Source organism: Lycium barbarum, chromosome 6 (assembly GCF_019175385.1).
Source record: "Lycium barbarum isolate Lr01 chromosome 6, ASM1917538v2, whole genome shotgun sequence".
In the NCBI taxonomy this organism is placed as follows: domain Eukaryota; kingdom Viridiplantae; phylum Streptophyta; class Magnoliopsida; order Solanales; family Solanaceae; genus Lycium; species Lycium barbarum.
Window position 1 is genome coordinate 118,192,627 of NC_083342.1, and position 26,446 is coordinate 118,219,072.

General features: G+C 39.4%; 1 protein-coding gene and 1 non-coding gene across 2 annotated transcripts in view; both read left to right on the top strand.

Annotated features, from left to right (window-relative positions):
* Window positions 1-26,446, top strand: part of LOC132645818 (dol-P-Man:Man(7)GlcNAc(2)-PP-Dol alpha-1,6-mannosyltransferase) — a 34,549-nt gene continuing 8,103 nt past the window's right edge. The window contains exons 1-17 of the mRNA XM_060363032.1: window positions 1-161; window positions 245-330; window positions 1,582-1,623; window positions 1,727-1,772; window positions 2,561-2,647; window positions 5,571-5,626; window positions 6,252-6,369; window positions 6,879-6,937; window positions 8,052-8,123; window positions 8,859-8,922; window positions 9,082-9,185; window positions 9,565-9,636; window positions 10,345-10,431; window positions 10,520-10,587; window positions 11,181-11,249; window positions 11,324-11,406; window positions 23,749-23,848. Coding sequence (XP_060219015.1) covers window positions 125-161; window positions 245-330; window positions 1,582-1,623; window positions 1,727-1,772; window positions 2,561-2,647; window positions 5,571-5,626; window positions 6,252-6,369; window positions 6,879-6,937; window positions 8,052-8,123; window positions 8,859-8,922; window positions 9,082-9,185; window positions 9,565-9,636; window positions 10,345-10,431; window positions 10,520-10,587; window positions 11,181-11,249; window positions 11,324-11,406; window positions 23,749-23,848 — 1,250 coding nt within the window. The 5' untranslated portion in view covers window positions 1-124. The remainder of the gene's footprint in view (window positions 162-244; window positions 331-1,581; window positions 1,624-1,726; window positions 1,773-2,560; window positions 2,648-5,570; window positions 5,627-6,251; window positions 6,370-6,878; window positions 6,938-8,051; window positions 8,124-8,858; window positions 8,923-9,081; window positions 9,186-9,564; window positions 9,637-10,344; window positions 10,432-10,519; window positions 10,588-11,180; window positions 11,250-11,323; window positions 11,407-23,748; window positions 23,849-26,446) is intronic.
* On the top strand, window positions 21,017-21,122 carry LOC132600947 (small nucleolar RNA R71). Its single transcript, XR_009567402.1, has one exon. It is a non-coding gene; the product is annotated as a small nucleolar RNA R71 (small nucleolar RNA).

The following is a 26,446-nucleotide window of genomic DNA, read 5'->3' on the forward strand; positions in this document are numbered from 1 at the left end:
ATTTATTTATACGCAGTCGTTTAACTCCTTCTTTTCCGACATTCAACGGGTATTTATGTCGGGGACTCGTATAAAAACACAAACATACACATAAACAACTTCAGTTCCTCAGTTAATTTCTACAATGGCACGCAAATCTGAGAAATTCTTGGAACTATATGGTAATATCTAATTTCCAATCCCAATAATTCTTTTTCCCTTGCGTTATATTCTTGAAATCAAGTATTTGAACGATCTCTTATAGGCTACGATTTACTATTGGGATCAATTGCTGCATTCTATGTGTTCATGGTACCTTACACTAAAGTAGAAGAAAGTTTCAATGTTCAGGTACTTCTTTCTTGGTTCCAATCTTTTTCTTTCTTTCTTTTTGATGTTTCTTCCCTGCTTTCTTGATTAGTTTGAGTCATGTTGTTGGGTATTTCGTAAAGGAAAACCCCAATTTCTTTACTAGTGGTTCTATTTAGATGGATTGGATTAATATTGGTTTTCTTTAATATCACAAGATTATGTAATTTTGGCACCTTTTGCTAAATTCGTTGTGTAGTAAAATGGTTTTAATTTGGAGGGAACTGACATGGAGGATCAAGAACTGGTTATTTTTTCGCTTAATACTTTTTGTGTAAAGAATATAGTCCTACATGTTTAGTTTTTGGTTTTAATCTGCCTTTTTTCATGAAAAAACATTATTACATGTTATAGTTGGATGATTTTTTTGGCAACTAACGCCAAAGACTTGTATTTTCTGGCACTATCTTGGTGCATGTTAGTGAAAGGATCTTTTTCACTAGTATAAAAAAAAAAAAAGAGTAAAATTGGAATTTTCAAGTTTCAAGATTATGCTTCTCAATCTTTGACGTTGTTCTTGGTATAGCGTGAGAAAAAGATGTAAGCGCATGAGCTTGGAAAAGCTGGTACTTAATTCCGTGACTTCGCATGACGCAAGCAGTACTCTTTGTAAATTTGGAATTGGCTAGCTTTGTTCTTGTAGTCAAGAACCCAAAAATAGCCGAAATCGGTTAGCACTTCAGAGTTAAGGATTTGTGGATATGTTTCTATTTGGTTGTGATGAGCAGTTCCCTCTTTTAGAATCTTCTTTCAATTTTTTAAGCGTTCTGGACGTATGATTTTGTAGTGTTAGCAGATTCCACTTGAAGTGGGAAAACCTAATCATTATACTTTTTTGTTTTTTGAGAACCGTGTTGTCTGGGCTAATCATTATAATTCATGACATTGTAATCTGTAGACTTCCTAAAATTGTAATCAATCCTAGCCACTGTACGCAGCTATGCTTTTAACCAACTATAACACTTCTCTTATTTGTGGGATTCCTTTTCTCTTTTTGAACCACCTTGTGAGCAAGGAATTTTGGTGCTTTACAAGGATTGCATCTAGATATAATGATATAGAGTATAGTTTGAAGGCTATTGTATGTCTTAGAACTGCATAATTTGGAGGCTGTATTTTATTCTTTTCTTAACCGAGCCTTGATGATCATGCTCCCCTATTTTGTTTTCCTTCTTCTGCTGAAAAATGTTGTCCTGTCCCATGGGGTTGACATTTTTCTCCTTCTTTGATTAGGCTTTGCATGATATTTTGAACCACAGACATCAGATAGGGAAGGTAATGGTCTTCTATTTTCCTATTATCACCCATGCTTCTGGTGAATTTCATGTAACAAAGTATACTCATTGAGTTTTTTCTGATCTTTGTTCTGCAATCTTAGTATGATCATCTGGAGTTCCCTGGAGTTGTACCTCGCACATTTGTCGGCAAGTTTTCTACTTCAGCTGAGCTTATCAAGAGATTTTAGTACTTAATTTTTACCATGTGATGATTCAGCACGAACGCCAAATTTGAAATAGTTTATAAAAAAGGAAAAAATTCTGTCCATCTTAAATTGACAAATTACTGCAAAAGATTCTTAACTTGTTGCTTGTAGATGCTCTAATGTATTGCCAGATGTTGAATTTTAAAATCTTCTGCAATTATAACAGTTCATAAAGTATGAGGGAAAACATTTAACTAGATCCAGTGGTTAAGGACCTTTATTTGAGTATTTAATTTGTGAAAACATTCTCGACTTGTTAAAATTGGTAAGGAAAAATATCTGGCAAATGCAAGTATTGGTATTATTCAGTTACAGATGTATTCATTAGCTGATACAGGAAAGTTTAAGTTCATTAAAATAGAAGAATACTTGTCTCCAAGGGGATGGCTTAGTGGTTGAGGTATGGGAGTAACAACCTGGAGAAAGGATTTTGGGATATACAATCTTATAGTTATCGAGGAAAAGGAATTTGAGGTGATTTTGTGGAGACAAGAAACTGATATGAAAGGGTTACTGGAAAAAGGCGGAAAAGGTGGAGTGGATCTTTTTGCTCACTATTTAAAGAATGCCAATAATCATGGAAAATAGCTGCACTTGACCTTCTTGGGTTTGGGCTAGGTGATTTTTACAACTGTATGAGTTGAAGCATAGTCCAAGTCTTCACTTCAATTTGTGCACATTATCTCCGACATTTAACTTCTTTTTCTGCAAATTCCATCTACATTTCAGGGGCTCTTCTTGTATCTATTTTGGCATCTCCAGTTGTTCTCTTAATGAATTTGCTACACTTGCCAAAGCTGTATGGTCTCTATGCAGGTATGGTATTTTGAGGGAACATTTGTGTGGTCGAGATTACATTTGAAGCTTAAATCTAATTTGAAAGTGTCTGGTAGCCTAAACAATGATGAGGTTTGACTTGTTCAAGCATGATCTTTATGTTGTTACTTTTGACCCGCGACGGTTGCCTGAATGCTTTTTCGTCACTTAAAAGTAATAAAAGAAATCTTTGTTTTCACGTGCCATATGTAAAAAATAGAAGAAATTTTGCATTACTTGCTACAATTCAATAGCATATTAGTTATCTCCAACTCAGTCAGATTGTCTTGTTTTTGGATGCCAAACGTAGAAATATTGTTACAATCTTCTAAGATTTCACCTTTTACACAACGTTGCTTACCCATAGCGATTAACAGGTCATGAATACAAGTTAGCAAGTGTGTTGCTTTGTGAAAGGAGGTTGGTGAAATAAGCTGGAACAATAAGTAGATAATTACTTTAGCATCAGGATACAAGTTAGCAAGTGTGTTGCTTTGTGAAAGGAGGTTGGTGATATAAGCTGGAACAGTAAATATATGAACTGTAGTTATTCGGAAAGCTCAACCTGATGCTAAAGTAATTATCTACTTATTGTGTGGTCAAGATTATATCTGAAGCTTAAATCTAATTTGAAGATATCTGGTAGTCTAAACCATGATGAGGTTTGACTCGTTCAATCATGATCTCTATGTTGTTACTTTTGACCCGCGACGGTTGCCTGGATGCTTTTTCATCACTTAAATTTATATCACCAACTTTGTTTTCACTTGGCATATGTAAAAAATAGAAGCAATTTTGCATTACTTCCTACAATTTTTCAATAGCATATTAGTTATCTCCAACGCGTAGTCACATTGTCTTGGTTTTGGTAGCCAAACGTAGAAATATTGTTACAATCTTCTAAGATTTCACCTTTTACACAACGTTGCTTACCCATAGCGATTAACAGGTCATGAATACAAGTTAGCAAGTGTGTTGCTTTGTGAAAGGAGGTTGGTGATATAAGCTGGAACAATAAGTAGATAACTACTTTTGCATTAGGATACAAGTTAGCAAGTCTGTTGCTTTGTGATAGGAGGTTGGTGATATAAGCTGGAACAGTGAATATATGAACTGTAGTTATTCGGAAAGCTCGACCTGATGCCAAAGTAATTATCTACTTATTGTGTGGTCGAGATTATATCTGAAGCTTAAATCTAATTTGAAGGTGTCTGGTAGTCTAAACCATGATGAGGTTTGACTCGTTCAAGCATGATCTTTATGTGTTACTTTTGACCCGCGGCCGTTGCCTGAATGCTTTTTCATCGCTAAAAGGGAAAGAAAGAAAAACAAAATTGTTTTCACTTGGCATATGTAAAAAATAGAAGAAATTATGCATTACTTCCTATAAATTTTCAATAGCATATTAGTTATCTCCAGCTCATAGTCACATTGTTTTGGTTTTGGATGCCAAACGTAGAAATATTGTTATAATCTTCTAAGATTTGACCTTTTACACAACGTTGCTTACCCATAGCGATTAACAGGTCATGAATATAAGTTAGCAAGTGTGTTGCTTTGTGAAGGAGGTTGGTGATATAAGCGGGAACAATAAGTAGATAATTACTTTAGCATCAGGATACAAGTTAGCAAGTCTGTTGCTTTGTGAGACAGTGAAAGGAGGTTGGTGATATAAGCTGGAACAGTGAATATATTAACTGTAGTTATTCGGAAAGCTCGACCTGATGCTAAAGTAATTATCTACTTATTGTGTGGTCGAAGTTATATCTGAAGCTTAAACCTAACTTGAAGGTGTCTGGTAGTCTAAACCATGATGAGGTTTGACTCGTTCAAGCATGATATTTATGTTGTTACTTTTGACCCGCGACCGTTGCCTGAATGCTTTGTCATCACTTAAAAAAAAAAAAAAAGATTTTTTTTTTCACTTGGCATATGTGAAAAATAGAAGAAATTTTGCATTACTTACTACAATTTTTCAATATATTAGTTATCTCCAACTCATAGTCACATTGTCTTGGTTTTCGATGCCAAACGTGGAAATATTGTTACGATCTTCTAAGATTTCACCTTTTACACAATGCTGCTTACCCATAGCGATTAACAGGTTATGAATACAAGTTAGCAACTGTGTTGCTTTGTGAAAGGAAGTTGGTGATATAAGCTGTTACAATAAGTAGATAATTACTTTAGCATCAGGATACAAGTTAGCAAGTGTGTTGCTTTGTGAAAGGAGGTTGGTGATATAAGCTGGAATAGTGAATATATAAACTGTAGTTATTCGGAAAGCTCGACCTGATGCTAAAGTAATTATCTACTTATTGTTAAACTCAATGGTTCCTGTGCAGTCATAGATTGATACAAGTGGAAAATGTCAAGCTTAATGAATGGCTTTGTTAGAGGAGGAAAGAGCTCATAAGCTGAGAAATGAGATTACTAATGCTTTTAAGCTGAAACGACAACTATTACCCAAGTTGTGGGCTGGTAACTGAATGTGTTAAAATCCAATAAATAGGCATGCCTATATTCATTTTTCTGGCATTTGATACACACTGGACATAGGACTTGAACATGTTACATCGTTAGAAGTTCTAAAATGGGACATGGCTTGCACGAGTCTTGGCTAGTGTAAAGCGATCTCACGTCTGCTTTTCCTTTCTTGGCTCCATCTTAACAATCAACACAGTAAATAATTAGTATGACTTGTTTTCAGGTTAAAGCCAATTTAATCACATTTAAGATAGAAAGAGACACTCTGATATGAACATTGAATGGCGTCGTTATTTCTTCCTTCATAAAAGAAAAGAATGATTTCTTTTATTTGATCATTAACTTCAGTTTATAGCGAGCCTAAAAACCTCTCACATGTTATTCCTTTATCTGCTGCGTAATTTTCAGAGTGACTGACTCGAGTTTGTTTGTGTAGTACGACTGGTATTGGGTGGTATGGTGCTGTTTGCATTGCGATTTTTCCGCATTCAGGTATCTGATTGTATACAAAGAATATAGTGACTATGCTTTTCTATTGGAGCTTTATTTCATCAAAGTTGACATGTTCTCAGAGTCAGATAGGTGTTGGACTGAAGTATTTTTGGTTTCTAGCAAATCTTGCATTTTTTGTGATAAGTATGAAATTTCATTTAACTGCACCAAGCAAGTGCAGGAAATATTTACAGCAAAATGGATCTTAGCTCCCTTCTAAAACATTTGGGAATCGATGAAGTTAACGAAAGTGTTAGCATCATTTGCAGAAGACGTCATCCATCTGATCTAATTTTGCTATATTGCTGATATATTTGATTTCCAGCATTGTTTAATTTCATTAAGTTATTATTCCCTATGTTCCATTTTATATGACACTATCCTGTTTGGCGAGTCGAAGAATTTTTTCTGACATTTTAAATATATTTCGAATGATTAAATCTTGCGACATAGTACTTGTTATGTAGTTTCGAAATATATAATATTTTTTTCTGAACAAGGGAATCGTGTTTTAATTGAGAAAATTGAATGGGTTGACTCTCATAACCCAAACATTGCCCTTTTCTTTTGAGTTGGGGGAGTCAAAGGTGACAGCTAATGATGTGATGTTAAATTGGTTGTGCAGATCAAGAAGAAGTTTGGATCTCAAGTTGAAGCATTCTTTGTTATCCTGACAGCATCTCAGTTTCATTTGCTGTTCTATTGCACCCGTCCTCTTCCAAATATATTGGCATTTGCTTTAGGTCAGTATTTCCATGTTCACACTTTTTTCACTACTAAAATGCTAACTATTTCTCCATCCAAATTGAATGTTGTCTTCCATTAATCAGTCCAAGAATAATAACGCACACTTCCTGAATAGGAAACCAGTATACTGATGCTACTAGATAATCCAAAAAGTGTTCCTCTATTAGTATGAAACAATTACAAAATTAAACAGTGGCTTGCACAGTTTATAATCCCAGGCATACACATTATGAGATAGGTTCTATTTCTTGTTGATATCGTGCCTAATGTTTGTGGTGTCTTGTACAAATGGATCATACCACACGCTATTGCTGTATCATCTTTTCTTCTGATTAGAGCTAGCAGTTTAGCTGTGCAAAGGGATAATAATTGTTGAATTTGAAAACCTTAATATCTAGTACTTAGTCACTTGACACCCTATGCAATTTTCTGGTCTCAGTTATTTCATCTCTTAAAAGGGAAAGTTTGGGCATTGATTTCACACATTGTTTTTCTTTTTTTCTAGTAAATTTGGCATATGGTTTTTGGTTTAAGGGAAGTCTGTATGCTGCGTTAAATTGCATGGTAAGTTGGCCTCACCATTTAACCATGAAACATTGTTTTATGTGACATATTTAACAATGATTTACTTTGCTAGCAGCCATGTGTTTACAGATATTCAAGTTCATGTTTGGAGCATGTTTCAGTATATTTTCTTTTCTTACGTAATATATGAGCTTCAATGTTTTTGATGATTAGATATAATACAAAAGACATACAAGTGCACGAACCAGCCATGTAATAAGCTAGACGCTCTACAATTTCTCTGCCTGTCTTCTGCCTTTCACTAGCTTCGTATGCATCATATTTTATATTGCATTCTAACCTTAGAGCTGCAAGTGATGTAAAATTTGCCACCTTCAGTACTTTGTACTATCATTGTCTGTTAAATAACTTATTCATTGTCAACTATATATTTTGGAACATAAGTGGAAAAGGGGAACTATGAAAAAAGTAAAGGAAAGGCTCCTTTCACATTCGCTATGGTGAACTTTGTGGCATTTGGTGGGAAAACAAGCTTGCTGGAACCAATGAAAAAGTCTATCTATTTGTTAATGCAGCTTCCTTTTGAATGATCAGAAAATTGAAGAAGTTACAATAATAAAAGAGATGTAAGATGTATTAGGCACATCTACCGAGGCTTAAAATATTTGTGGGTTATTATGCAAACAATAAGTGTAATCTATTTTCTCTTTCTGGGTCTTTGTATCCCCTTTTTAGGCTCTTGTAAACGTAGCAGTCCTCCTCGGTAATCTGTCTAATACATTTTTCTGTTTTCCGTATAAAAATATCTTAGGCACCTGCTAGCCAAACCTCAGGAATTGGCCAAGAACGAGGAAGGCCAGGATAATTAGACATTTGCTCATGCCCAACTACACCCTAAAGAGAATAAGTTGTCTCTGCAAATATAATCTGACTTATGAATCCAGTGTCAATCCCACAAAGAGCTAGGAATTCTAAGCTAAATATTGAGTCTATTCCTAGTTTGACTAGTCCAAATGGTCGAATGATGTAAAGAGGAGTAATTATTCTGTGTTATCAGACAGATACTACTTAAAATTACTATAGCAAATAAGAAATCAGCCAGAGAGAATGACTATTTGCAGTTATCACATTAATTTTCTGTTTTCTGGTTCAGGTGTTTGCAACATTAGTCTTCAGATGTGACATACTTCTGCTCATTGCTCCTTTGGGTTTGGAGCTCTTGCTGGTAAGCTGGACAGCTGTATACTTAAGAGTCATTACTTGCTCTTTTGAGTTCTGTTTTTCCTTTCCCTTTGGAGAAATGCAGAAATGGTTGGTTGGTGGTGGAATTGGTTTATCACCTGAACTTAGTCTTGATAAGAAGGAACCTTACCATTTGAGCTGACTTGAGTGATGCATACTGTCATGTCTTGATTTAGATATGTGTTGTTATTGGTCTGCTTGAATTAGTTTCCATAAGATCTGGGTTCTTCCTAAGAAGAGATTGTCCCACTTTAAACGAATCTTGACTGCTTTTCTTGTCAACTTAATCTCAATATTTTGCGATAACTTTAAATATTTTGGTCTCAATTGCTGGCAAAGCTTTCATACTCTTTGTTTCTGGGCTCTGCTTTTATTAGTTTTTCTTCTCTCCTGCATTGATTATTTTGTATAAAGACTAATTTGGCCAGTTATACCGAGAACATGATTTTTTTTCTTATCATAGAGTTGCATGCACTTGATGCATTTATGTCAGAGATGACTGGGTGGAAGTAACAAATTCAAATGAAGTTTGGATGACCAAACAAAAGAAAAGTATCCAGTTCCGTGTACTGCATAGCAAAGTGGATAGATTCTTTCAGAATAAAAAACATTATCGAATTGGTTTCGTGCCAGTGTTTCGTAATTTGTGATAACCTTATGAAGTGTGTGCTTACTCAGCATATTCTGCCTAATATGGATATTTATTTCTTACCTGCAGACTAAATCAGTTTCTTTCTGGAAAGCAGTGACATCCTGCTCAGCTGCTGCTTTCCTCTCCATAGGTTCGTAAATATTTAAGGAATCTCAGTTATTTGGTGAAGTAAGTTGTGTAATTACCAAGTTTATCTGTTATATACTTTATCAAGAAAAAAAGTTTTTCTTTGAAATAAGGATGTCATATTATCTGAAACCTTGAAACAATATTTTTGACTATATTACAGGCCTTACTGTTCTTGTCGATTCAGTCATTTGGAGAAGGTTGTTGTGGCCTGAACTAGAAGTTTTCTGGTTCAACTCTGTCTTGAACCGGAGTTCTGAATGGGGTGTATCCTGCATTTGTAAATGTAATTACATATTTAGTTTCTATGTACTCCCGAGGTGTTTTACATGGATAACTCATGCTCATATTATATGTCGGCACAAGTATGTGCTTTTTTCTCTTACCACTAAAGGAGGACTTGATATACAGCTTGGCACGTTCTGACTAAAGGTGATTGTGAGCATTTCCTCTGAGTGCCTTGATTTGATTTCTTATTTATTTTGATAGGATCTGATTTTATTCCTGAAAACTTGTACTTGTAGGCTTCCTTTTTTATTTGATAGATCTACCATTGATGTAAACGTTCGAGTAGAACTCCTTTGACTAGAGTTTTTCTCAACAAAGGTTTCCATATCTTTTACTGTTCCTTAATAAATGTGAACAGACTCATCCTTTCCACTGGTACTTCACGTCAGCGCTTCCCCGTTCACTGCTTGCTGCATACCCGCTTTTTTTGGTATGTGTGTTTTTTCCTTCAACAATTTCTGCTTGCTTGCCATTTATAGTAAAGGTGGGATTTGTCAGTACATGCACCATTATATAAAACGTTAAAGAGATAGTTAGAGATATCTGAGAGAAGCAAATGAGGCCTAAATCCCCTAAGCATGCAATGATAAAGTTAGCCCCATTAAGCTGCAAGACTGAGGTTGAGCATGGGGCTTTCATAATGGAGGTCTCAGGTTCGAACCCCCTGCCAACGACAGCAGGGGATTTGCCTTCTGGGTCGAGCTCGTCGCACGGGGCTTGCCTAGTGCGGGTTACCTCTCCTGTGTGGTTTGCGAGCTATTGCACAGGAGCTGGGTTTACCCTGTGTGCACCCAAAGGGTAGCGGCTGCAGGTTCCCATGTCATCAAAAAAAAAGCTGCAAGACTGAGGCTATTTCGAGGCAGTCATAGCTTAATAGTTGCTGTGAACTTGAGTAAAAGACCAAAGCAGTCTGAAGAGAACCTATTTCGTTCATCCTCAGAAATTTATAGCCACTAATATAGAAACTTGAAAATCTCGCTTCATCTCACAGCAATGGGCCGGTAACCATCGTGCTTTCCATTCTAGGTAGCATTAATATTTTGGAAGTAGTAATGCTACTTTGCTATTTTAGGACTGAGGTAATTATTTCGCTTGGTCCCCTTATTCTTTTCTCGAACTTGATGTTAGTTTTTTCCAGCTTGGGGTTTTACTGGACAGAAGGGTTTTCTTCTACATCCTTCCAGTTCTCTCATTTGTTCTACTGTACTCAAAGCTTCCGCACAAGGTATAGCTTAGTAGCTCTGTGATTGAGTTGTATAGTTGATGTTAATGTTGTGGTAATTTGTTCATTTCAATAATCGTCAATGCTGCAGGAGCTCCGCTTCATCATTAGTTCCATTCCCATCTTCAACTTTGCAGCAGCTGTTGCAGCTAGCAGAGTGTATGTTGCTTCTTAAGCTTAGCAAGCTCCCAATTGAATTTTTCAATGAGTTCAAAAAGATATCTTCATACGAGTATATACATGTCTAGTTGCTCTTTGTATGTGGATTTTATTTGAACCATAAATGACTGGCATTCACATTATTGAAGAGTGGTTAGGCCTTCAGAACTTTACTTCCTCTGAAATCTAGCATTTCCTAGTTTCACTACAAAGTGAAGATCTGGGATTCACTTAAATCAGTCAACCTTTGAATGCCAGCAATTATTTGTCGTTGATATTAGCTAACATGTATCATGTATTGTTGACTATAAGCTAGGGAATTCTATCCCATGGTGCTTCAGCCTTTGCCTGAGCTTTTACTATGCTGTTGTAGCATCAGACTGGGTGCAGCTAGTCGATCTGATAGTTTACGAGTGCCCCCCCTCCCCCCACCCCCCCTCTCCCCACCTCCAAAAAAAAAAAAAAAAAGAAAAGAAAAGTTGACTGATCCAAATGAGAATTTGTTTGGCTATAAATCTCACCTATATTGCATGAGGTTTCATTATAATGTGTCTAGAATTCTTATTCTGTTGCATCATCTCAACTTTATGCAGGTATAATAACAGGAAAAAGAGTTTATGGAAGTTTCTGTACATTGCTATGTTGGGATTAATGCTTGGCAGGTATGATTGGACCGACTTGCTCGTACTGCAAACTGAATTATTTGGTGTATTCTGACACATTTCTTGCTTTTTAGTCTAGCTTGCACGGCAGTTTTTTTCATGGCATCTTATGAAAACTATCCTAGTGGTTATGCTCTAAAAGCTCTGCATAGGATAGGTGAGTTCTCTCTCTATGTTTTACCCACGTTCTTTGAGTTTGACATGAGCCATGGACTGCTTGATCCTCTCATACTTATTAGGGCTCAAACCAATAAAAAGCACAAACTAATGCCTGGGTTTTTTGTTTTTTGTTTTTTCTTTTTTCTTTTTCATCTGCTTAACTACATTCATGTTGTTACAAAAAAGGAAAAAAAAAGAAAAAAAAGAAAAGGAAAGTGAGGAAGTAGGCAATTCCCCAATAATGCCCCGTTACCTTAGTGTTGGGGACGAGTAAGATTAAGATTATTATCTGCCATCATCATGACTAATTGAATATGTTGTCAATGTGCCAGCCCTAGCCCTTCTTGCGCTTCCAATATCCATTTCGAGGGTCATCATAGATCTTTTGGGCTTACACATGCAACACCCTTTTATCTTGAATGTGATAGATGATACGCTCAAATTACACCTATTTATGGTATAACGCGGACGTTGTCAAATATAGTAACCCAACAAGGTTGGGATCGAATCCCACAGGGAATATGGTGTGAAAAGGTTACTAAAGTCGTAGATGCTAAGTTCTAGGTCTAATGTCTTAATTCGATGATTTTGGTAAAAGTTGGTTTTTCTATAACTAATTGCTATCTATTGCTTTGGTGGAAAATTTATGGTAAAAGAAACTAAGGTTGTGTCCCCGCTAGATAGGGTGTATGATCATGGGTATTGATCTTGATATACTTCTAATGGATCATTATATGAATGCACTTAATCTCTATGTGAATCTCTACTATTTCCCAATAAATAAAGATTATGTCTTTCTATGATTTTCCCAAATATAAGAAAGTGACCATGAAGAACGATTAATCATGCCAAGTAAATTAGGTGAATTTATTAAACAAAGTTTAAAGCTTTGAGGCCTTGTTAGCTATTCTTACCAACCCTAATTATTTTCCGAAATAAATCAAGCTTTATGGCTTTAATCAATATTTGCAACCATTAATTATGAATGAAGAACGAAGAATAACTAAACCCTAATAATCCATTATGTGTATATCAATCACAAACCCAATCACAAAACACCCATCATTGGGTTCACAACCCTAGTAAGGGATGACAAAGAACAAGAAATAAGAATTTAAAGAATTCATAATTGCTTACTTTGGAAGAAAAGAGGAATTGATAATACTTGAATTGATGTTTGAATCTTCAAAATCTAGAGAGAATTTAATGTTCTAAGTCAAGAGACAAAAATATAATAACTGATATCTATTAAAAACCCTACAATGACTATTTATAGGTTTTGAAGACATAAAAGTTACAGATTTGCACTTTGGCCCCGTCGTTACGAAATACGGTCCGTAAATTGAAATACGGACCGTAAATCAGTTTACGACCCAGTCGTCCTTCAGTTGTGAGCAAATTCCATCTTTTGAAATACGGACCGTAAAGTGGTTTACGGCCCGTAAACTGCCGGGTCGTCTTTCAAAACTCAGACTTTCTGCCAAATGCTCGAATGATTAAATACGGGTTGGAATACGGACCGTAAACTGAAATACGGTCCGTAAGCTGAGCTCGTAAATCACCATCTTCTCAACCTGCCTTTCTGGTTCTGTTATCCTTTAATATGACCATGGAATACGGCCCGTATTGTAAACTATGGACCGTAAACTGCGTTTACGACCTAGTTCTGCACTTCAACTGTTGTCATGTCAAATCTGTTCCGTCACCTGAAAAACACTAAAAAAACACATAAAATCACATCGACTTGCTTAAAAACAAGTAAAACTTATAGCAGAAAAGTATTGATTTGTGGCGTAAAATCACGCCACATCAACACCCCCAACTTAAAGTATTTGCTTGTCCTCAAGCAAGCCATACAAAACAACGACTCAATCTAACACCTAGATATCATAGAATAACAATGTCTACATTGGTTTTGACTCTGAACCACCGGCATGCATGTTTTTCTTCAAACGACCACCCCAATTTTCTATTTCAAAGCAATATACACAACTCAAGAACGTTATGACTAACAATGAAGCTTCATTACATGACATTACATTATCGAACATATTATGATGCACACAAACGCTACTTTCGGCGGTCACTTTATTTTGCTCAATTCTCATCCTTATGCCCTCACATAGACCAAAGAATGTCCCAACACATATATATACAACAAGAATGGGACGAAGATGAAAGAGAAGAGAAAAACACTCACACTCACAAAGAATTCATATCTACACATGCAAATACCATAGGCTTGCCCTTATTTTCTATGTTCTCATCCTAGGCTCGTTCGGTTGTGATCACATTAGGACTTGTTTCGGCTTGTAATGTAGGCTTAGGGACGGGTAGGATACCTTTTTGGGTATTAGTGACTCACCCTCCTTGACACTACAACATCTCTTTACCTTGATTCGCCTCTTTTCTTTCCGACCCCTTTATTTTCTTTCACGTTTTCGACCTCGATGTGGTTTTATTCCTATCCAACTAGCAATTCTTTTTGTGTTTCAATTTTCTGATTTTTTTTAATTTTTTTATTATAAGCAACTACCACATCGATTCTCTACTAGCAACTCCACCACCCCCAACATTTGTTCTCAACATCTACTCCACATTTAATTCACCCCCAACTTAGGCCCTTTGCCTCGTCTATCTAGTAGCATCAAGGAGGAAATGGGTGCGAAGATGGATAAATTTCACAACGGGTGAGGTTTCATTCGGCTAGCCAAGAAAAAGGTCAAAAAGGGAAACTAGTGATATTTTCAGCTTTTGGTGAGGCTTATTTAGGCAAAGTGACTTATTTACACAAAGAAAGCCTAAGATCATTTCACAACCAAACTAACTTTCGGATTTCAAACAAGACCAACCAGGCAAGTTCTAGATTATACATGCTTAAACAGAATTAAACTAACCACTCACACACACATCGGCATAAGGACAATCATTTTTACACTTGTGACCTCCCATGTAGTCATTCATCACAATGTCATATAAAGAATCAATCATGTCAGACAATAACTGTTCTAAGTATGCATTTTTCAAAATTCTGAGGGGTCCAAAGTAGTGGTTTATATTGATCATGCAGCCTTGAGATACCTCATGGCAAAGAAGGAAGCAAAGCCACGACTGATCAGATGGGTGCTATTGCTGCAAGAATTTGAGGTGAAGGACCGCAAGGGTACTGAAAATCAGGTTGCTGACCATCTCTCTCGGCTTGAAGAGGCTGGGAGACCTTCTGATGAGCTTGATATAGATGATGCTTTTCCGGATGAGAGGGTGTTGGCTGTGTCAAATGAGGTGGCACCGTGGTATGCTGACATTGCCAATTATTTGGTAACAGGCATAGTTCCAGAAGATATCAAAGCCTACCAAAAGAAGAAATTCCTGCGGGATGCTCGGCAGTACTATTGGGACGAGCCTTGTTTGTTCCGAACATGCGCTGATAACATCATTCGGCGTTGTGTTCCGGAAAGTGAAGTAATGGCGATTCTAAAGGCATGCCATGACTCTCCTGTTGGGGGTCATCATAGCGGAAACCAGACTGCGGCTAAGGTACTTGAGTGCAGCTATTACTGGCCGACTATTTTTTATGATGCTAATCTATTGGTGCGGTCCTATGATCAATGTCAGAGGCAAGGGAATATCGGCAGAAGGCAAGAGATGCCTATGAATTTTGTTATGGAGGTGGAAGTGTTCGATGTCTGGGGGATTGACTTTATGGGACCCTTTGTGAGTTCGGGTGGCATGAAATACATCTTGGTTGCTGTGGACTATGTGTCAAAATGGGTAGAAGCGGTGGGTTTACCTAATAATGAGGCCAAGAGTGTTATGGGTTTCCTCAAGAGTGTTAAGGCCATAACACTCTTGGCCTCATTATTAGGTAAAGCCACCGCTTCTACCCATTTTGACACATAGTCCACAGCAACCAAGATGTATTTCATGCCACCCGAACTCACAAAGGGTCCCATAAAGTCAATCCCCCAGACATCGAACACTTCCACCTCCATAACAAAATTCATAGGCATCTCTTGCCTTCTGCCGATATTCCCTTGCCTCTGACATTGATCATAGGACCGCACCAATAGATTAGCATCATAAAAAATAGTCGGCCAGTAATAGCTGCACTCAAGTACCTTAGCCGCAGTCTGGTTTCCGCTATGATGACCCCCAACAGGAGAGTCATGGCATGCCTTTAGAATCGCCATTACTTCACTTTCCGGAACACAACGCCGAATGATGTTATCAGCGCATGTTCGGAACAAACAAGGCTCGTCCCAATAGTACTGTCGAGCATCCCGCAGGAATTTCTTCTTTTGGTAGGCTTTGATATCTTCTGGAACTATGCCTGTTACCAAATAATTGGCAATGTCAGCATACCACGGTGCCACCTCATTTGACACAGCCAACACCCTCTCATCCGGAAAAGCATCATCTATATCAAGCTCATCAGAAGGTCTCCCAGCCTCTTCAAGCCGAGAGAGATGGTCAGCAACCTGATTTTCAGTACCCTTGCGGTCCTTCACCTCAAATTCTTGCAGCAATAGCACCCATCTGATCAGTCGCGGCTTTGCTTCCTTCTTTGCCATGAGGTATCTCAAGGCTGCATGATCAGTATAAACCACTACTTTGGACCCCTCAGAATTTTGAAAAATGCATACTTAGAACAGTTATTGTCTGACATGATTGATTCTTTATATGACATTGTGATGAATGACTACATGGGAGGTCACAAGTGTAAAAATGATTGTCCTTATGCCGATGTGTGTGTGAGTGGTTAGTTTAATTCTGTTTAAGCATGTATAATCTAGAACTTGCCTGGTTGGTCTTGTTTGAAATCCGAAAGTTAGTTTGGTTGTGAAATGATCTTAGGCTTTCTTTGTGTAAATAAGTCACTTTGCCTAAATAAGCCTCACCAAAAGCTGAAAATATCACTAGTTTCCCTTTTTGACCTTTTTCTTGGCTAGCCGAATGAAACCTCACCCGTTGTGAAATTTATCCATCTTCGCACCCATTTCCTCTTTGATGCTACTAGATAGACGAGGCAAAGGGCCTAAGTTGGGGGTGAATTAAATGTGGAGTAGATGTTGAGAACAAATGTTGGGGGTGGTGGAGTTGCTAGTAGAGAATCGATGTGGTAGTTGCTTATAATAAAAAAATTAAAAAAAATCAGAAAATTGAAACACAAAAAGAATTGCTAGTTGGATAGGAATAAAACCACATCGAGGTCGAAAACGTGAAAGAAAATAAAGGGGTCGGAAAGAAAAGAGGCGAATCAAGGTAAAGAGATGTTGTAGTGTCAAGGAGGGTGAGTCACTAATACCCAAAAAGGTATCCTACCCGTCCCTAAGCCTACATTACAAGCCGAAACAAGTCCTAATGTGATCACAACCGAACGAGCCTAGGATGAGAACATAGAAAATAAGGGCAAGCCTATGGTATTTGCATGTGTAGATATGAATTCTTTGTGAGTGTGAGTGTTTTTCTCTTCTCTTTCATCTTCGTCCCATTCTTGTTGTATATATATGTGTTGGGACATTCTTTGGTCTATGTGAGGGCATAAGGATGAGAATTGAGCAAAATAAAGTGACCGCCGAAAGTAGCGTTTGTGTGCATCATAATATGTTCGATAATGTAATGTCATGTAATGAAGCTTTATTGTTAGTCATAACGTTCTTGAGTTGTGTATATTGCTTTGACATAGAAAATTGGGGTGGTCGTTTGAAGAAAAACATGCATGCCGGTGGTTCAGAGTCAAAACCAATGTAGACATTGTTATTCTATGATATCTAGGTGTTAGATTGAGTCGTTGTTTTGTATGGCTTGCTTGAGGACAAGCAAATACTTTAAGTTGGGGGTGTTGATGTGGCGTGATTTTACGCCACAAATCAATACTTTTCTGCTATAAGTTTTACTTGTTTTTATGCAAGTCTGTGATTTTATGTGTTTTTTTAGTGTTTTTCAGGTGACGGAACAGATTTGACATGACAACAGTTGAAGTGCAGAACCAGGTCGTAAACGCAGTTTACGGTCCGTAGTGCAGAACAAATTGGGTTTGTGATTGATATACACATAATGGATTATTAGAGTTTAGTTATTCTTCATTCATAATTAATGGTTGCAAATATTGATTAAAGCCATAAAGCTTGATTTATTTCGGAAAATAATTAGGGTTGGTAAGAATAGCTAACAAGGCCTCAAAGCTTTAAACTTTGTTTAATAAATTCACCTAATTTACTTGGCATGATTAATCGTTCTTCATGGTCACTTTCTTATATTTGGGAAAATCATAGAAAGACATAATCTTTATTTATTGGGAAATAGTAGAGATTCACATAGAGATTAAGTGCATTCGTATAATGATCCATTAGAAGTATATCAAGATCAATACCCACTAGCATCTGCCCAAGCACAACACCTATTGCGAAACCATTAGCATCACACATCAGTTCAAATGGCAAGGACCAGTCAGGAGCAACAATAATAGGAGCAGTAGTGAGACGTTCTTTTAACTCCTCAAACGCCTTCTGGCTCTTATCATCAAACACAAATTTAGCCTCTTTTTCAAGAAGCTTGCACAATGGATTTGCGATCTTGGAGATATCTTTGATGAAGCGCCTGTAGAACCCAGCATGTCCCAAGAAACTTCGGACACCTTTGACCGAGATAGGTGGTGGAAGTTTTGCAATCACATCTATTTTCGCTTGATCGACCTCGATTCCCTTTTCAGAGATTTTGTGACCGAGGACGATTTCTTCCTTCACCATAAAATGGCACTTCTCCCAATTTAGCACCAGATTGGTCTCCTCACACCTTTTTAGCACTTGACCCAGATGGCCAAGATAATCTTCAAATGAGTCACCCACCACGAAAAAGTCATCCATGAACACTTCCAAGAAATCCTCTACCATGTCGGAGAAGATTGACATCATGCACCTCTGAAAAGTGGCTGGTGCATTACACAACCCAAAAGGCATCCGACTGAATGCAAACGTCCCATAAGTACAAGTAAAAGTGGTCTTCTCCTGATCTTCCAGAGCAATGTTGATCTGATTGTAGCCCGAGTAACCATCAAGGAAGCAATAGTAGGACCGCCCCGCTAGCCTATCAAGCATCTGATCAATGAAGGGCATAGGGAAGTGGTCCTTGCAAGTGGCTGTGTTGAGCTTGCGATAGTCCATGCAAACTCTCCATCCGGTGACAGTTCTGGTCGGGATCAACTCATTCTTTGCATTCGGCACAACAGTGATGCCGCCCTTCTTAGGAACACATTGGACTGGGCTCACCCATTTACTATCAGCAATTAGGTAAACCACGCCCGCATCCAGCCATTTGATGATCTCTTTCTTGACGACCTCTTGCATATTCTCGTTCAGTCGCCTCTGATGCTCTACACTCGGTTTGCTACCCTCCTCCAACTGGATTTTGTGCTCACAGATCCCAGATGGAATACCTCGAATGTCTGCTATGGTCCAACCAATAGCACGCCTATACTCCCTCAACACCTCCAAAAGCTGAAAAATCTGCTCCTCAGTCAATAGGGCTGAAACAATCAAGGGTAATGTATTGTTTGGACCAAGGAACTCATATTTCAGATGTGATGGGAGCTGCTTAAGCTCCAACTTAGGCGGCTCAATGATCGAAGGCTTTGCTGGAGGAGTTGTTCTATTTTCCAGATCAAGATTTAGCTTCTTTGGGTGGTATGAATATGAGCCCAACCCAACAAGCGAATTAACTGTCTCCACATAGCCTTCCATGTCTTCAGCATCGAAATTCATAAGGATCCCAGCTAGAGCTTCACCCAAACTTTCTTCTTCCATCTTGAACTCCACTGCATCATCAACAACATCAAATGAATCAATTACCGAAATACTCTCGTAAGCACCTGGTAACTTCATCCCTTTGCTAGCCTGAAAAGTCAGTTCTTCATTGTTGACTCGGAACTTGATCTCATTTTTCTCCGAATCCATCAGAGCCCTCCCTGTAGCAAGGAAAGGTCTCCCCAGAATGATAGGAATGTCCCGATCAACAGCACAGTCAAGAAACACAAAATCAGCGGGCAACATAAAATCACCAACCCGCACAATTACATCATCAACCACCCCAACAGGTCTTTTGATAGACCTATCAGCTATCTGCAACCTCATCGTAGTCGGCCTTGGCATCCCCAAACCTGATTGCTTATATATAGCAAGGGGCATCAAATTAATACTCGCCCCATTATCACACAAAGCGCGAGCAAAATCATGGTGCCCAATAGAACAAGGAATGGTGAACGCCCCAGGATCTCCCTTTTTCTGAACAGTTGTGGTTGAGATGATGGAACTCACAGTGTGAGTTAAACTCACGGTTTCATGTTGAACCGTCTTCTTCTTGGTCAGCAAATGCTTCAAATATTTCGCAAAACCGGGCATCTCCTTGACAGCTTCCAAGAAGGGAAATTCAGAGATAACTGCTTCAGCTGATCATAAAACTTCTCGAACTTAGCATCTTCCTTCTTCTTTACTAACCTCTGAGGAAAGGGAGGTTTAGATTTGAATAGCTGCGTCAAAGGGCGGAGAGCCCCTTTCACAGCCTGCTTACTTGTGTCATCAGCTTCTCTCACCATCTCTGGAATATCAGCAACCTTCTTGTCAGTAGGAATCTCATCAGCAATAATGGGTGTTTCAGACTGCACCTCATCTTCTTCATCTATCGGCTCAAGATCAATCACCTTCTCAGCAGCCCCCTGGAGTGTTTTACCACTCCTAGTAGTGATGGCAAACACACGATCTACACCGCCTCCCCCATTCTTGGGATTTGGAATAGTGTCACTCGGAAGTCCTCCCTTTTTAGGAGGGTGCTGCTCTCTAGAAATATCCCTCATCTGCGACTCAAGCTTCTGAATAGCCGCTGTATGGGAACCCACTGTTTCTGTCAGCCCAGATAAAGCCCTTTCAGACTTAGATTGATTTGCTAGAATTTTCTCAAGCATTGCTTCAACATTCGAACTACCTTGCTCTGTTGACTGCCCTTTCGGGGGTATATAAGGATTGGAACTCTTGTTCCCAAAATTGTTGCTGTTGTTGTAGCTCCCTTGGTTCGCACCACCATAATTATTGTTGTAGTTCCCAGAGTTGTTGTAAGCACCTTGACCCTGCTGAGGTCTCCATTGATTCTGATTCTGATAGCCACCTTGGTAATTCTGTCTTTTGTAACCCCCTTGAGAGTTATTAACAAAATTAGCATCTTCAACCTGCATAGGTGGCCCCTCATGGAACAGACCATCTTGAGCATGGTACATACCTTTTGGCAAAACTGCATCCTCCTCACAAACATTTACCTTCTTGATTTGAGATTCATCAAACTTCTTCGTCAGCAAGGAAATATTTGTTGCAAGTTCTGCCAATGTTTGCTGGGTGTCTTGATTCTCCTTCACTATATTCTGGATCATAGCACTACCATACGGTACCACATCAGCATTGTTTGAGTGCCAAGCCTGATTATGAGTCGTCAGCTTGTTAAGTATGGTGGTCACTCGTCGAAAGGTCTTGTTCATAAAACAACCATCAGCTGCATTATTAGCTACTAACTGTGTCACTGGATCTAACCCTCAGTAGAACTTCTCCATTAATATATGTTCCGGAAAGCCATGATTCGGGCTCTTCTCCAAATACTCCTTGAATCTCTCCCAGGCTTCATATAGTTGTTCCCCCGGTCGCTGCTTAAACTCATAAATCTTGTCACGAATTTCAGCCTTCTTGCTAGGGGGGTACCACCTTGTGAGAAAAGCAGTCACCATCTCTGCCCATGAAGTAATCGAATTGCGGGGCAGCTTCTCAAACCATGTTCTTGCCTCTCCAGCTAAGGAATATTTGAATAACCTCAACCGAATGGCATCTTGTGGAACATTGTTCTGGATGTGATTAGCACACATATCCACAAAATTTTGCAAATGACGTTGAGGGTCATTCTCGGTAGAGTTCCGAAAGTATCCCTCAAGCTTCAACAGCTGGTATAGAGAGGAGTCAATTTTCACAGTAGCAGCTCCAACTCGAGGCTGAACAATAGCAGATGCATAGTCCTCCTCTGGAACAAGATCAGCGAAAATATTCTCATCATCAGATTCATTCGCCTGATTGTTCAACCGATTCCCCTGGTTACCAGCACGTTGATTTTGCTGATTTTGATTCATGTTCACCTGGTTTACACAGAGTAGCAAACAAGGTGTGATGGAATAAGCAAAAGACTTTCAATCAAAGCAAATACTATTTAGTAATTTCAAAACCGTATTCCCCGGCAACGGCGCCAAAGTTTGATACGCTCAAATTACACCTATTTATGGTATAACGCGGACGTTGTCAAATATAGTAACCCAACAAGGTTGGGGTTGAATCCCGCAGGGAATATGGTGTGAAAAGGTTACTAAAGTCGTAGATGCTAAGTTCTAGGTCTAATGTCTTAATCCGATGATTTTGGTAAAAGTTGGTTTTTCTATAACTAATTGCTATCTATTGCTTTGGTGGAAAATTTATGGTAAAAGAAACTAAGGTTGTGTCCCCGCTAGATAGGGTGTATGATCATGGGTATTGATCTTGATATACTTCTAATGGATCATTATATGAATGCACTTAATCTCTATGTGAATCTCTACTATTTCCCAATAAATAAAGATTATGTCTTTCTATGATTTTCCCAAATATAAGAAAGTGACCATGAAGAACGATTAATCATGCCAAGTAAATTAAGTGAATTTATTAAACAAAGTTTAAAGCTTTGAGGCCTTGTTAGCTATTCTTACCAACCCTAATTATTTTCCCAAATAAATCAAGCTTTATGGCTTTAATCAATGTTTGCAACCATTAATTATGAATGAAGAATAAAGAATAACTAAACCCTAATAATCCGTTATGTGTATATCAATCACAAACCCAATCACAAAACACCCATCATTGGGTTCACAACCCTAGTAAGGGAATTTAACTACATGCAAAGAACAAGAAATAAGAATTTAAAGAATTCATAATTGCTTACTTTGGAAGAAAAGAGGAATTGATAATACTTGAATTGATGTTTGAATCTTCAAAATCTAGAGAGAATTTAATGTTCTAAGTCAAGAGACAAAAATATAATAACTGATATCTATTAAAAACCCTACAATGACTATTTATAGGTTTTGAAGACATAAAAGTTACAGATTTGCACTTTGGTCCCGTCGTTACGAAATACGGTCCGTAAATTGAAATATGGACCGTAAATCAGTTTACGACCCAGTCGTCCTTCAATTGTGAGCAAATTCCATCTTTTGAAATACGGACCGTAAAGTGGTTTACGGCCCGTAAACTGCCTGGTCGTCTTTCAACTTCCAAAACTCAGATTTTCTGCCAAATGCTCGAATGATTAAATACGGGTTGGAATACGGACCGTAAACTGAAATACGGTCCGTAAGCTGAGCTCGTAAATCACCATCTTCTCAACCTGCCTTTCTGGTTCTGTTCTCCTTTAATATGACCATGGAATACGGCCCGTATTGTAAAATACGGACCGTAAACTGCGTTTACGACCTGGTTCTGCACTTCAACTGTTATCATGTCAAATCTGTTCCGTCACCTGAAAAACACTTAAAAAAACACGTAAAATCACATAGACTTGCTTAAAAACAAGTAAAACTTATAGCAGAAAAGTATTGATTTGTGGCGTAAAATCACGTCACATCAATAGAATGCTCAAGGAATGAGTACCTCTATGTTGTCCCTTAATAATATGGTTTGGCACCACAGAAACAAGTGCTAACAGACTTAAAATCTGAACAAGAGGTCTGGGTCTTGCATAATTAATCTGGAGACGTTAATTTTATTGTAATTTTGTAGTTCCCAAGCAGTTATTTGGAGTCTGTTAGTAGCAAGGTTATATGTAACTTCCCAGGGTTCTTCCAATGTGCTGAATATTTGGAAATCACAGGTCTATTTACCTTTAGTTCTGTAACTACACTTCCTTTAGGAGTAGTATCTAAGCTAGTTAATAGTTGAGCAGTCACTCGTGGATTAGGAGAAGGTCTTAATGCCATAGTTTTCTATTCTTACTGAGCAAATGCTTAGCTATAAAGCAATAGGATGTAAGGTAAAGCAGACAAAACAAAATTAAGTGGAGCAACAACATTATCAATTTCCGTGTATAGTAAGCAGCCTGGCACTTAAAATTATGTAGATGTCCTGTTGTACCTTAGTGCTTATGATATAATGTGGTTTTCCACATCTTTTAAAGCTTTCTTCTTTTTATGCACCTCTATTAATTATCAGTCTCATTCGTTTTACTTTATGATTTTCTCCTGGCCTTTATGTTTTGCTTGCTTACAATATCGACTTGAATCTTTGCCTAGATGGTGTAACAAAGAATTCGGATGAACTGTCGGTTCATATTGACACCTTTTCAGCGATGAGTGGAATATCTCGATTTTGTGAAGATCATTATCCATGGAGGTATGCTTGATCACCATTTTGATGCAGCTCACTCAGTGGTCTTTTCTGGGATACGATCTGATTTGGAGAAATCCTTTGCAGGATCTCCTTTCCCTAAACTGTGTCATGTGTGGTTGTGTACTAATGCATAATATATCTGTAGAAACCTTCGAGAAAAGACACTAAGAGTTTAATTTTTTATTAAAGATACTCTAGATAGCTGTTCCGAAAGTCATTTTTTGAGGGTCTGGATTTTCCGAAAAGTCATCTTTTATGCTTCCCTAGCCTAAATCATAAGCCTTAATCCTGATCCCATTTGATTAGAACTGAATAAATTTGGAATATTTTTACCAAAGAAGTAACTAATAGGATTTAAGAATTGGATGACTCTCTTTATATGATACAACATTATGTCACAGGCCGCCTCCTTCATCGTGTCAGCGGTACACTAATGGCCCGTGCGGCGCCCGTAGTCCAGGCGGACTACGAGCCAGCCTAATGATAGTCCCACGACTCATGGCACGACCTTGTGCCCATGGCTTTGGAGGCTTAGCTTTAGCGGTGCCGCTGGGTCGATGTCAAGGCCTTGGCCTTGCCTTGCTACCCCTGTGGCATGTTTCATATGTTGTGTCTTTGCCTGCACACACACCTTGTGCCCATGGCTTTGGAGGCTTAGCTTTAGCGGTGCCGCTGGGTCGATGTCAAGGCCTTGGCCTTGCCTTGCTACCCCTGTGGCATGTTTCATATGTTGTGTCTTTGCCTGCACACACACCTGGGGTGTCTTTGCCTGTACACACACCTGGGGTTGGCTACGGACATGACAGTCCCTCGCCTGGTGCTGAGCGTCGTTGGTGCGCGCACAGTCCAATCCTTAGGCTTGACACTGGTCTGGTGCCTGTGCACCTGACCGGTGCGACGCCCGAGTAGGGCAACTCTTGAATCCTTGGCCCGTGTCATGTGTGTCCTTTGTAGTATGCCTATGAGGAGGCTTTGCTAAATGTAGCCCTCGCGACATACTTCCATCTTGCATGGTGCAGCGTCGCCCTACGACTGCACGTCTAGGCCAACGGACCCTTGCTCGCTAGGCTGAACCTGAGCCAAGCTCACAAGTCAACACACGAGGCTCTTAGGAGAGGTGCCTCGAGTGTTAAATCGGCACATAGGGCTTTCTCATTCTCAAGGATAGCCCGCAGGGCATGGTCGGTCCATACGTCAAGCCTCCGGCCCTCATTGGGCGCCCAACGCTGGCCTGTGGCTGAGCGCCGCCCATAGATTTGCGTAACTCGTATGGGTACCTAGGACCCTTTGGGGATGCCTAGGCAGGCCCTTGAGGTTGGCCCCCACGGTTGCTCACTTGGTGCGGCTTGATGGTGGCACGCACGGGGGAGACTGGCTGAGCTGAGACACCTGTGCCCGCCTTATATATGCTTTAAAAAGAAAAGCTCAAGTTTTAGCACTGGACATGATTCTGCCCGAGAATCCCACTTGGCCTTTCTCAATGATTCAAACTCCAAATGAGGCGCCGTCTGTTCCTAACTCTTTCTCTTGACTTCCTTCACTCCTCCATGAAGTTTCATCTCATTCCCATGCTCGTGGAACGAGATATGGCCTTAGGGAGCTTTGACACTGACACTGCTCCTTGGCTAAGTCAAGCCCTTAGGTAAATGATGTTCAAGTGACGCCAAACTTGGTAAGCACATTCAATAACATCCTAGGAAGGGTGTGTTCACCCGAAATCCCAAGATTCCATCCATAGCTCGGAAACGCTCGGGACTGACACTCAGGCTCGCACGGGCCGCTCGTGCGTCGACGACCCGTGGGCTCATCTCAGATCCTTGCTAAACTTCCTTGCTACTCTTAGGATATGCAATGGAGCATATCTAAGATGATTGTGGACTCCCGTCTGGCGGAACCCATGTTGGTGCAGGTCGCCCGTACGGCTGACACTGCCTGCGGGGCTGGCACTGCATGTGCGACTGGCACTGTCTGTGGGCTGGCACTGCCTGTGCGGCTGATACTCGTTTGTCCCGCTCGGGGCGCGCGAGGTTACGGGCGCCAAGGCACAATGAAGGCAGCCCGTAACATTCTCCCCCACTCAAGCTAGGCATGGTCCTCGATGCCTCATAACGCCAATGACAACCCGGAGTTTGACCCCTCGGGGTTTTACATCGCGGCCCCAAATCCTGTGGGTTCGCAACCCATGTGTGTTTTTCTTGAAAATGGAGTCGTGCCCGTGCACTGCTCCCCCAAATTTCTTCCAAGCGTGCCTCTGCACTTCACCTCCCGGTGTTCACTTGGAAAGAGCCTCCACGCTTGCACCCTCTGGTGGCTAACTTCGTGGTGACCTCGTTGTCAACCACGCCATGATCCTCACGACAACTGATGCATCCTGTGGTGGCCTAACTTTGAGTGGTGGCACTCTTGCTAGCCACATGATGATTGTAGCAAAATGGCAAATACGTTTTGGAAGTCTGCTTCCGACTGGTAGTTTACATCTGAGACCTTTTCCCGACTAAGGCACTTAGTTTATAGCCAGTTGATGTTCTGCTCCCTTTGTATCTTTAGCCCGGTTTAGGATTGGCACACCCTGATGTGGCACATGCAACCCCCACTATGTTT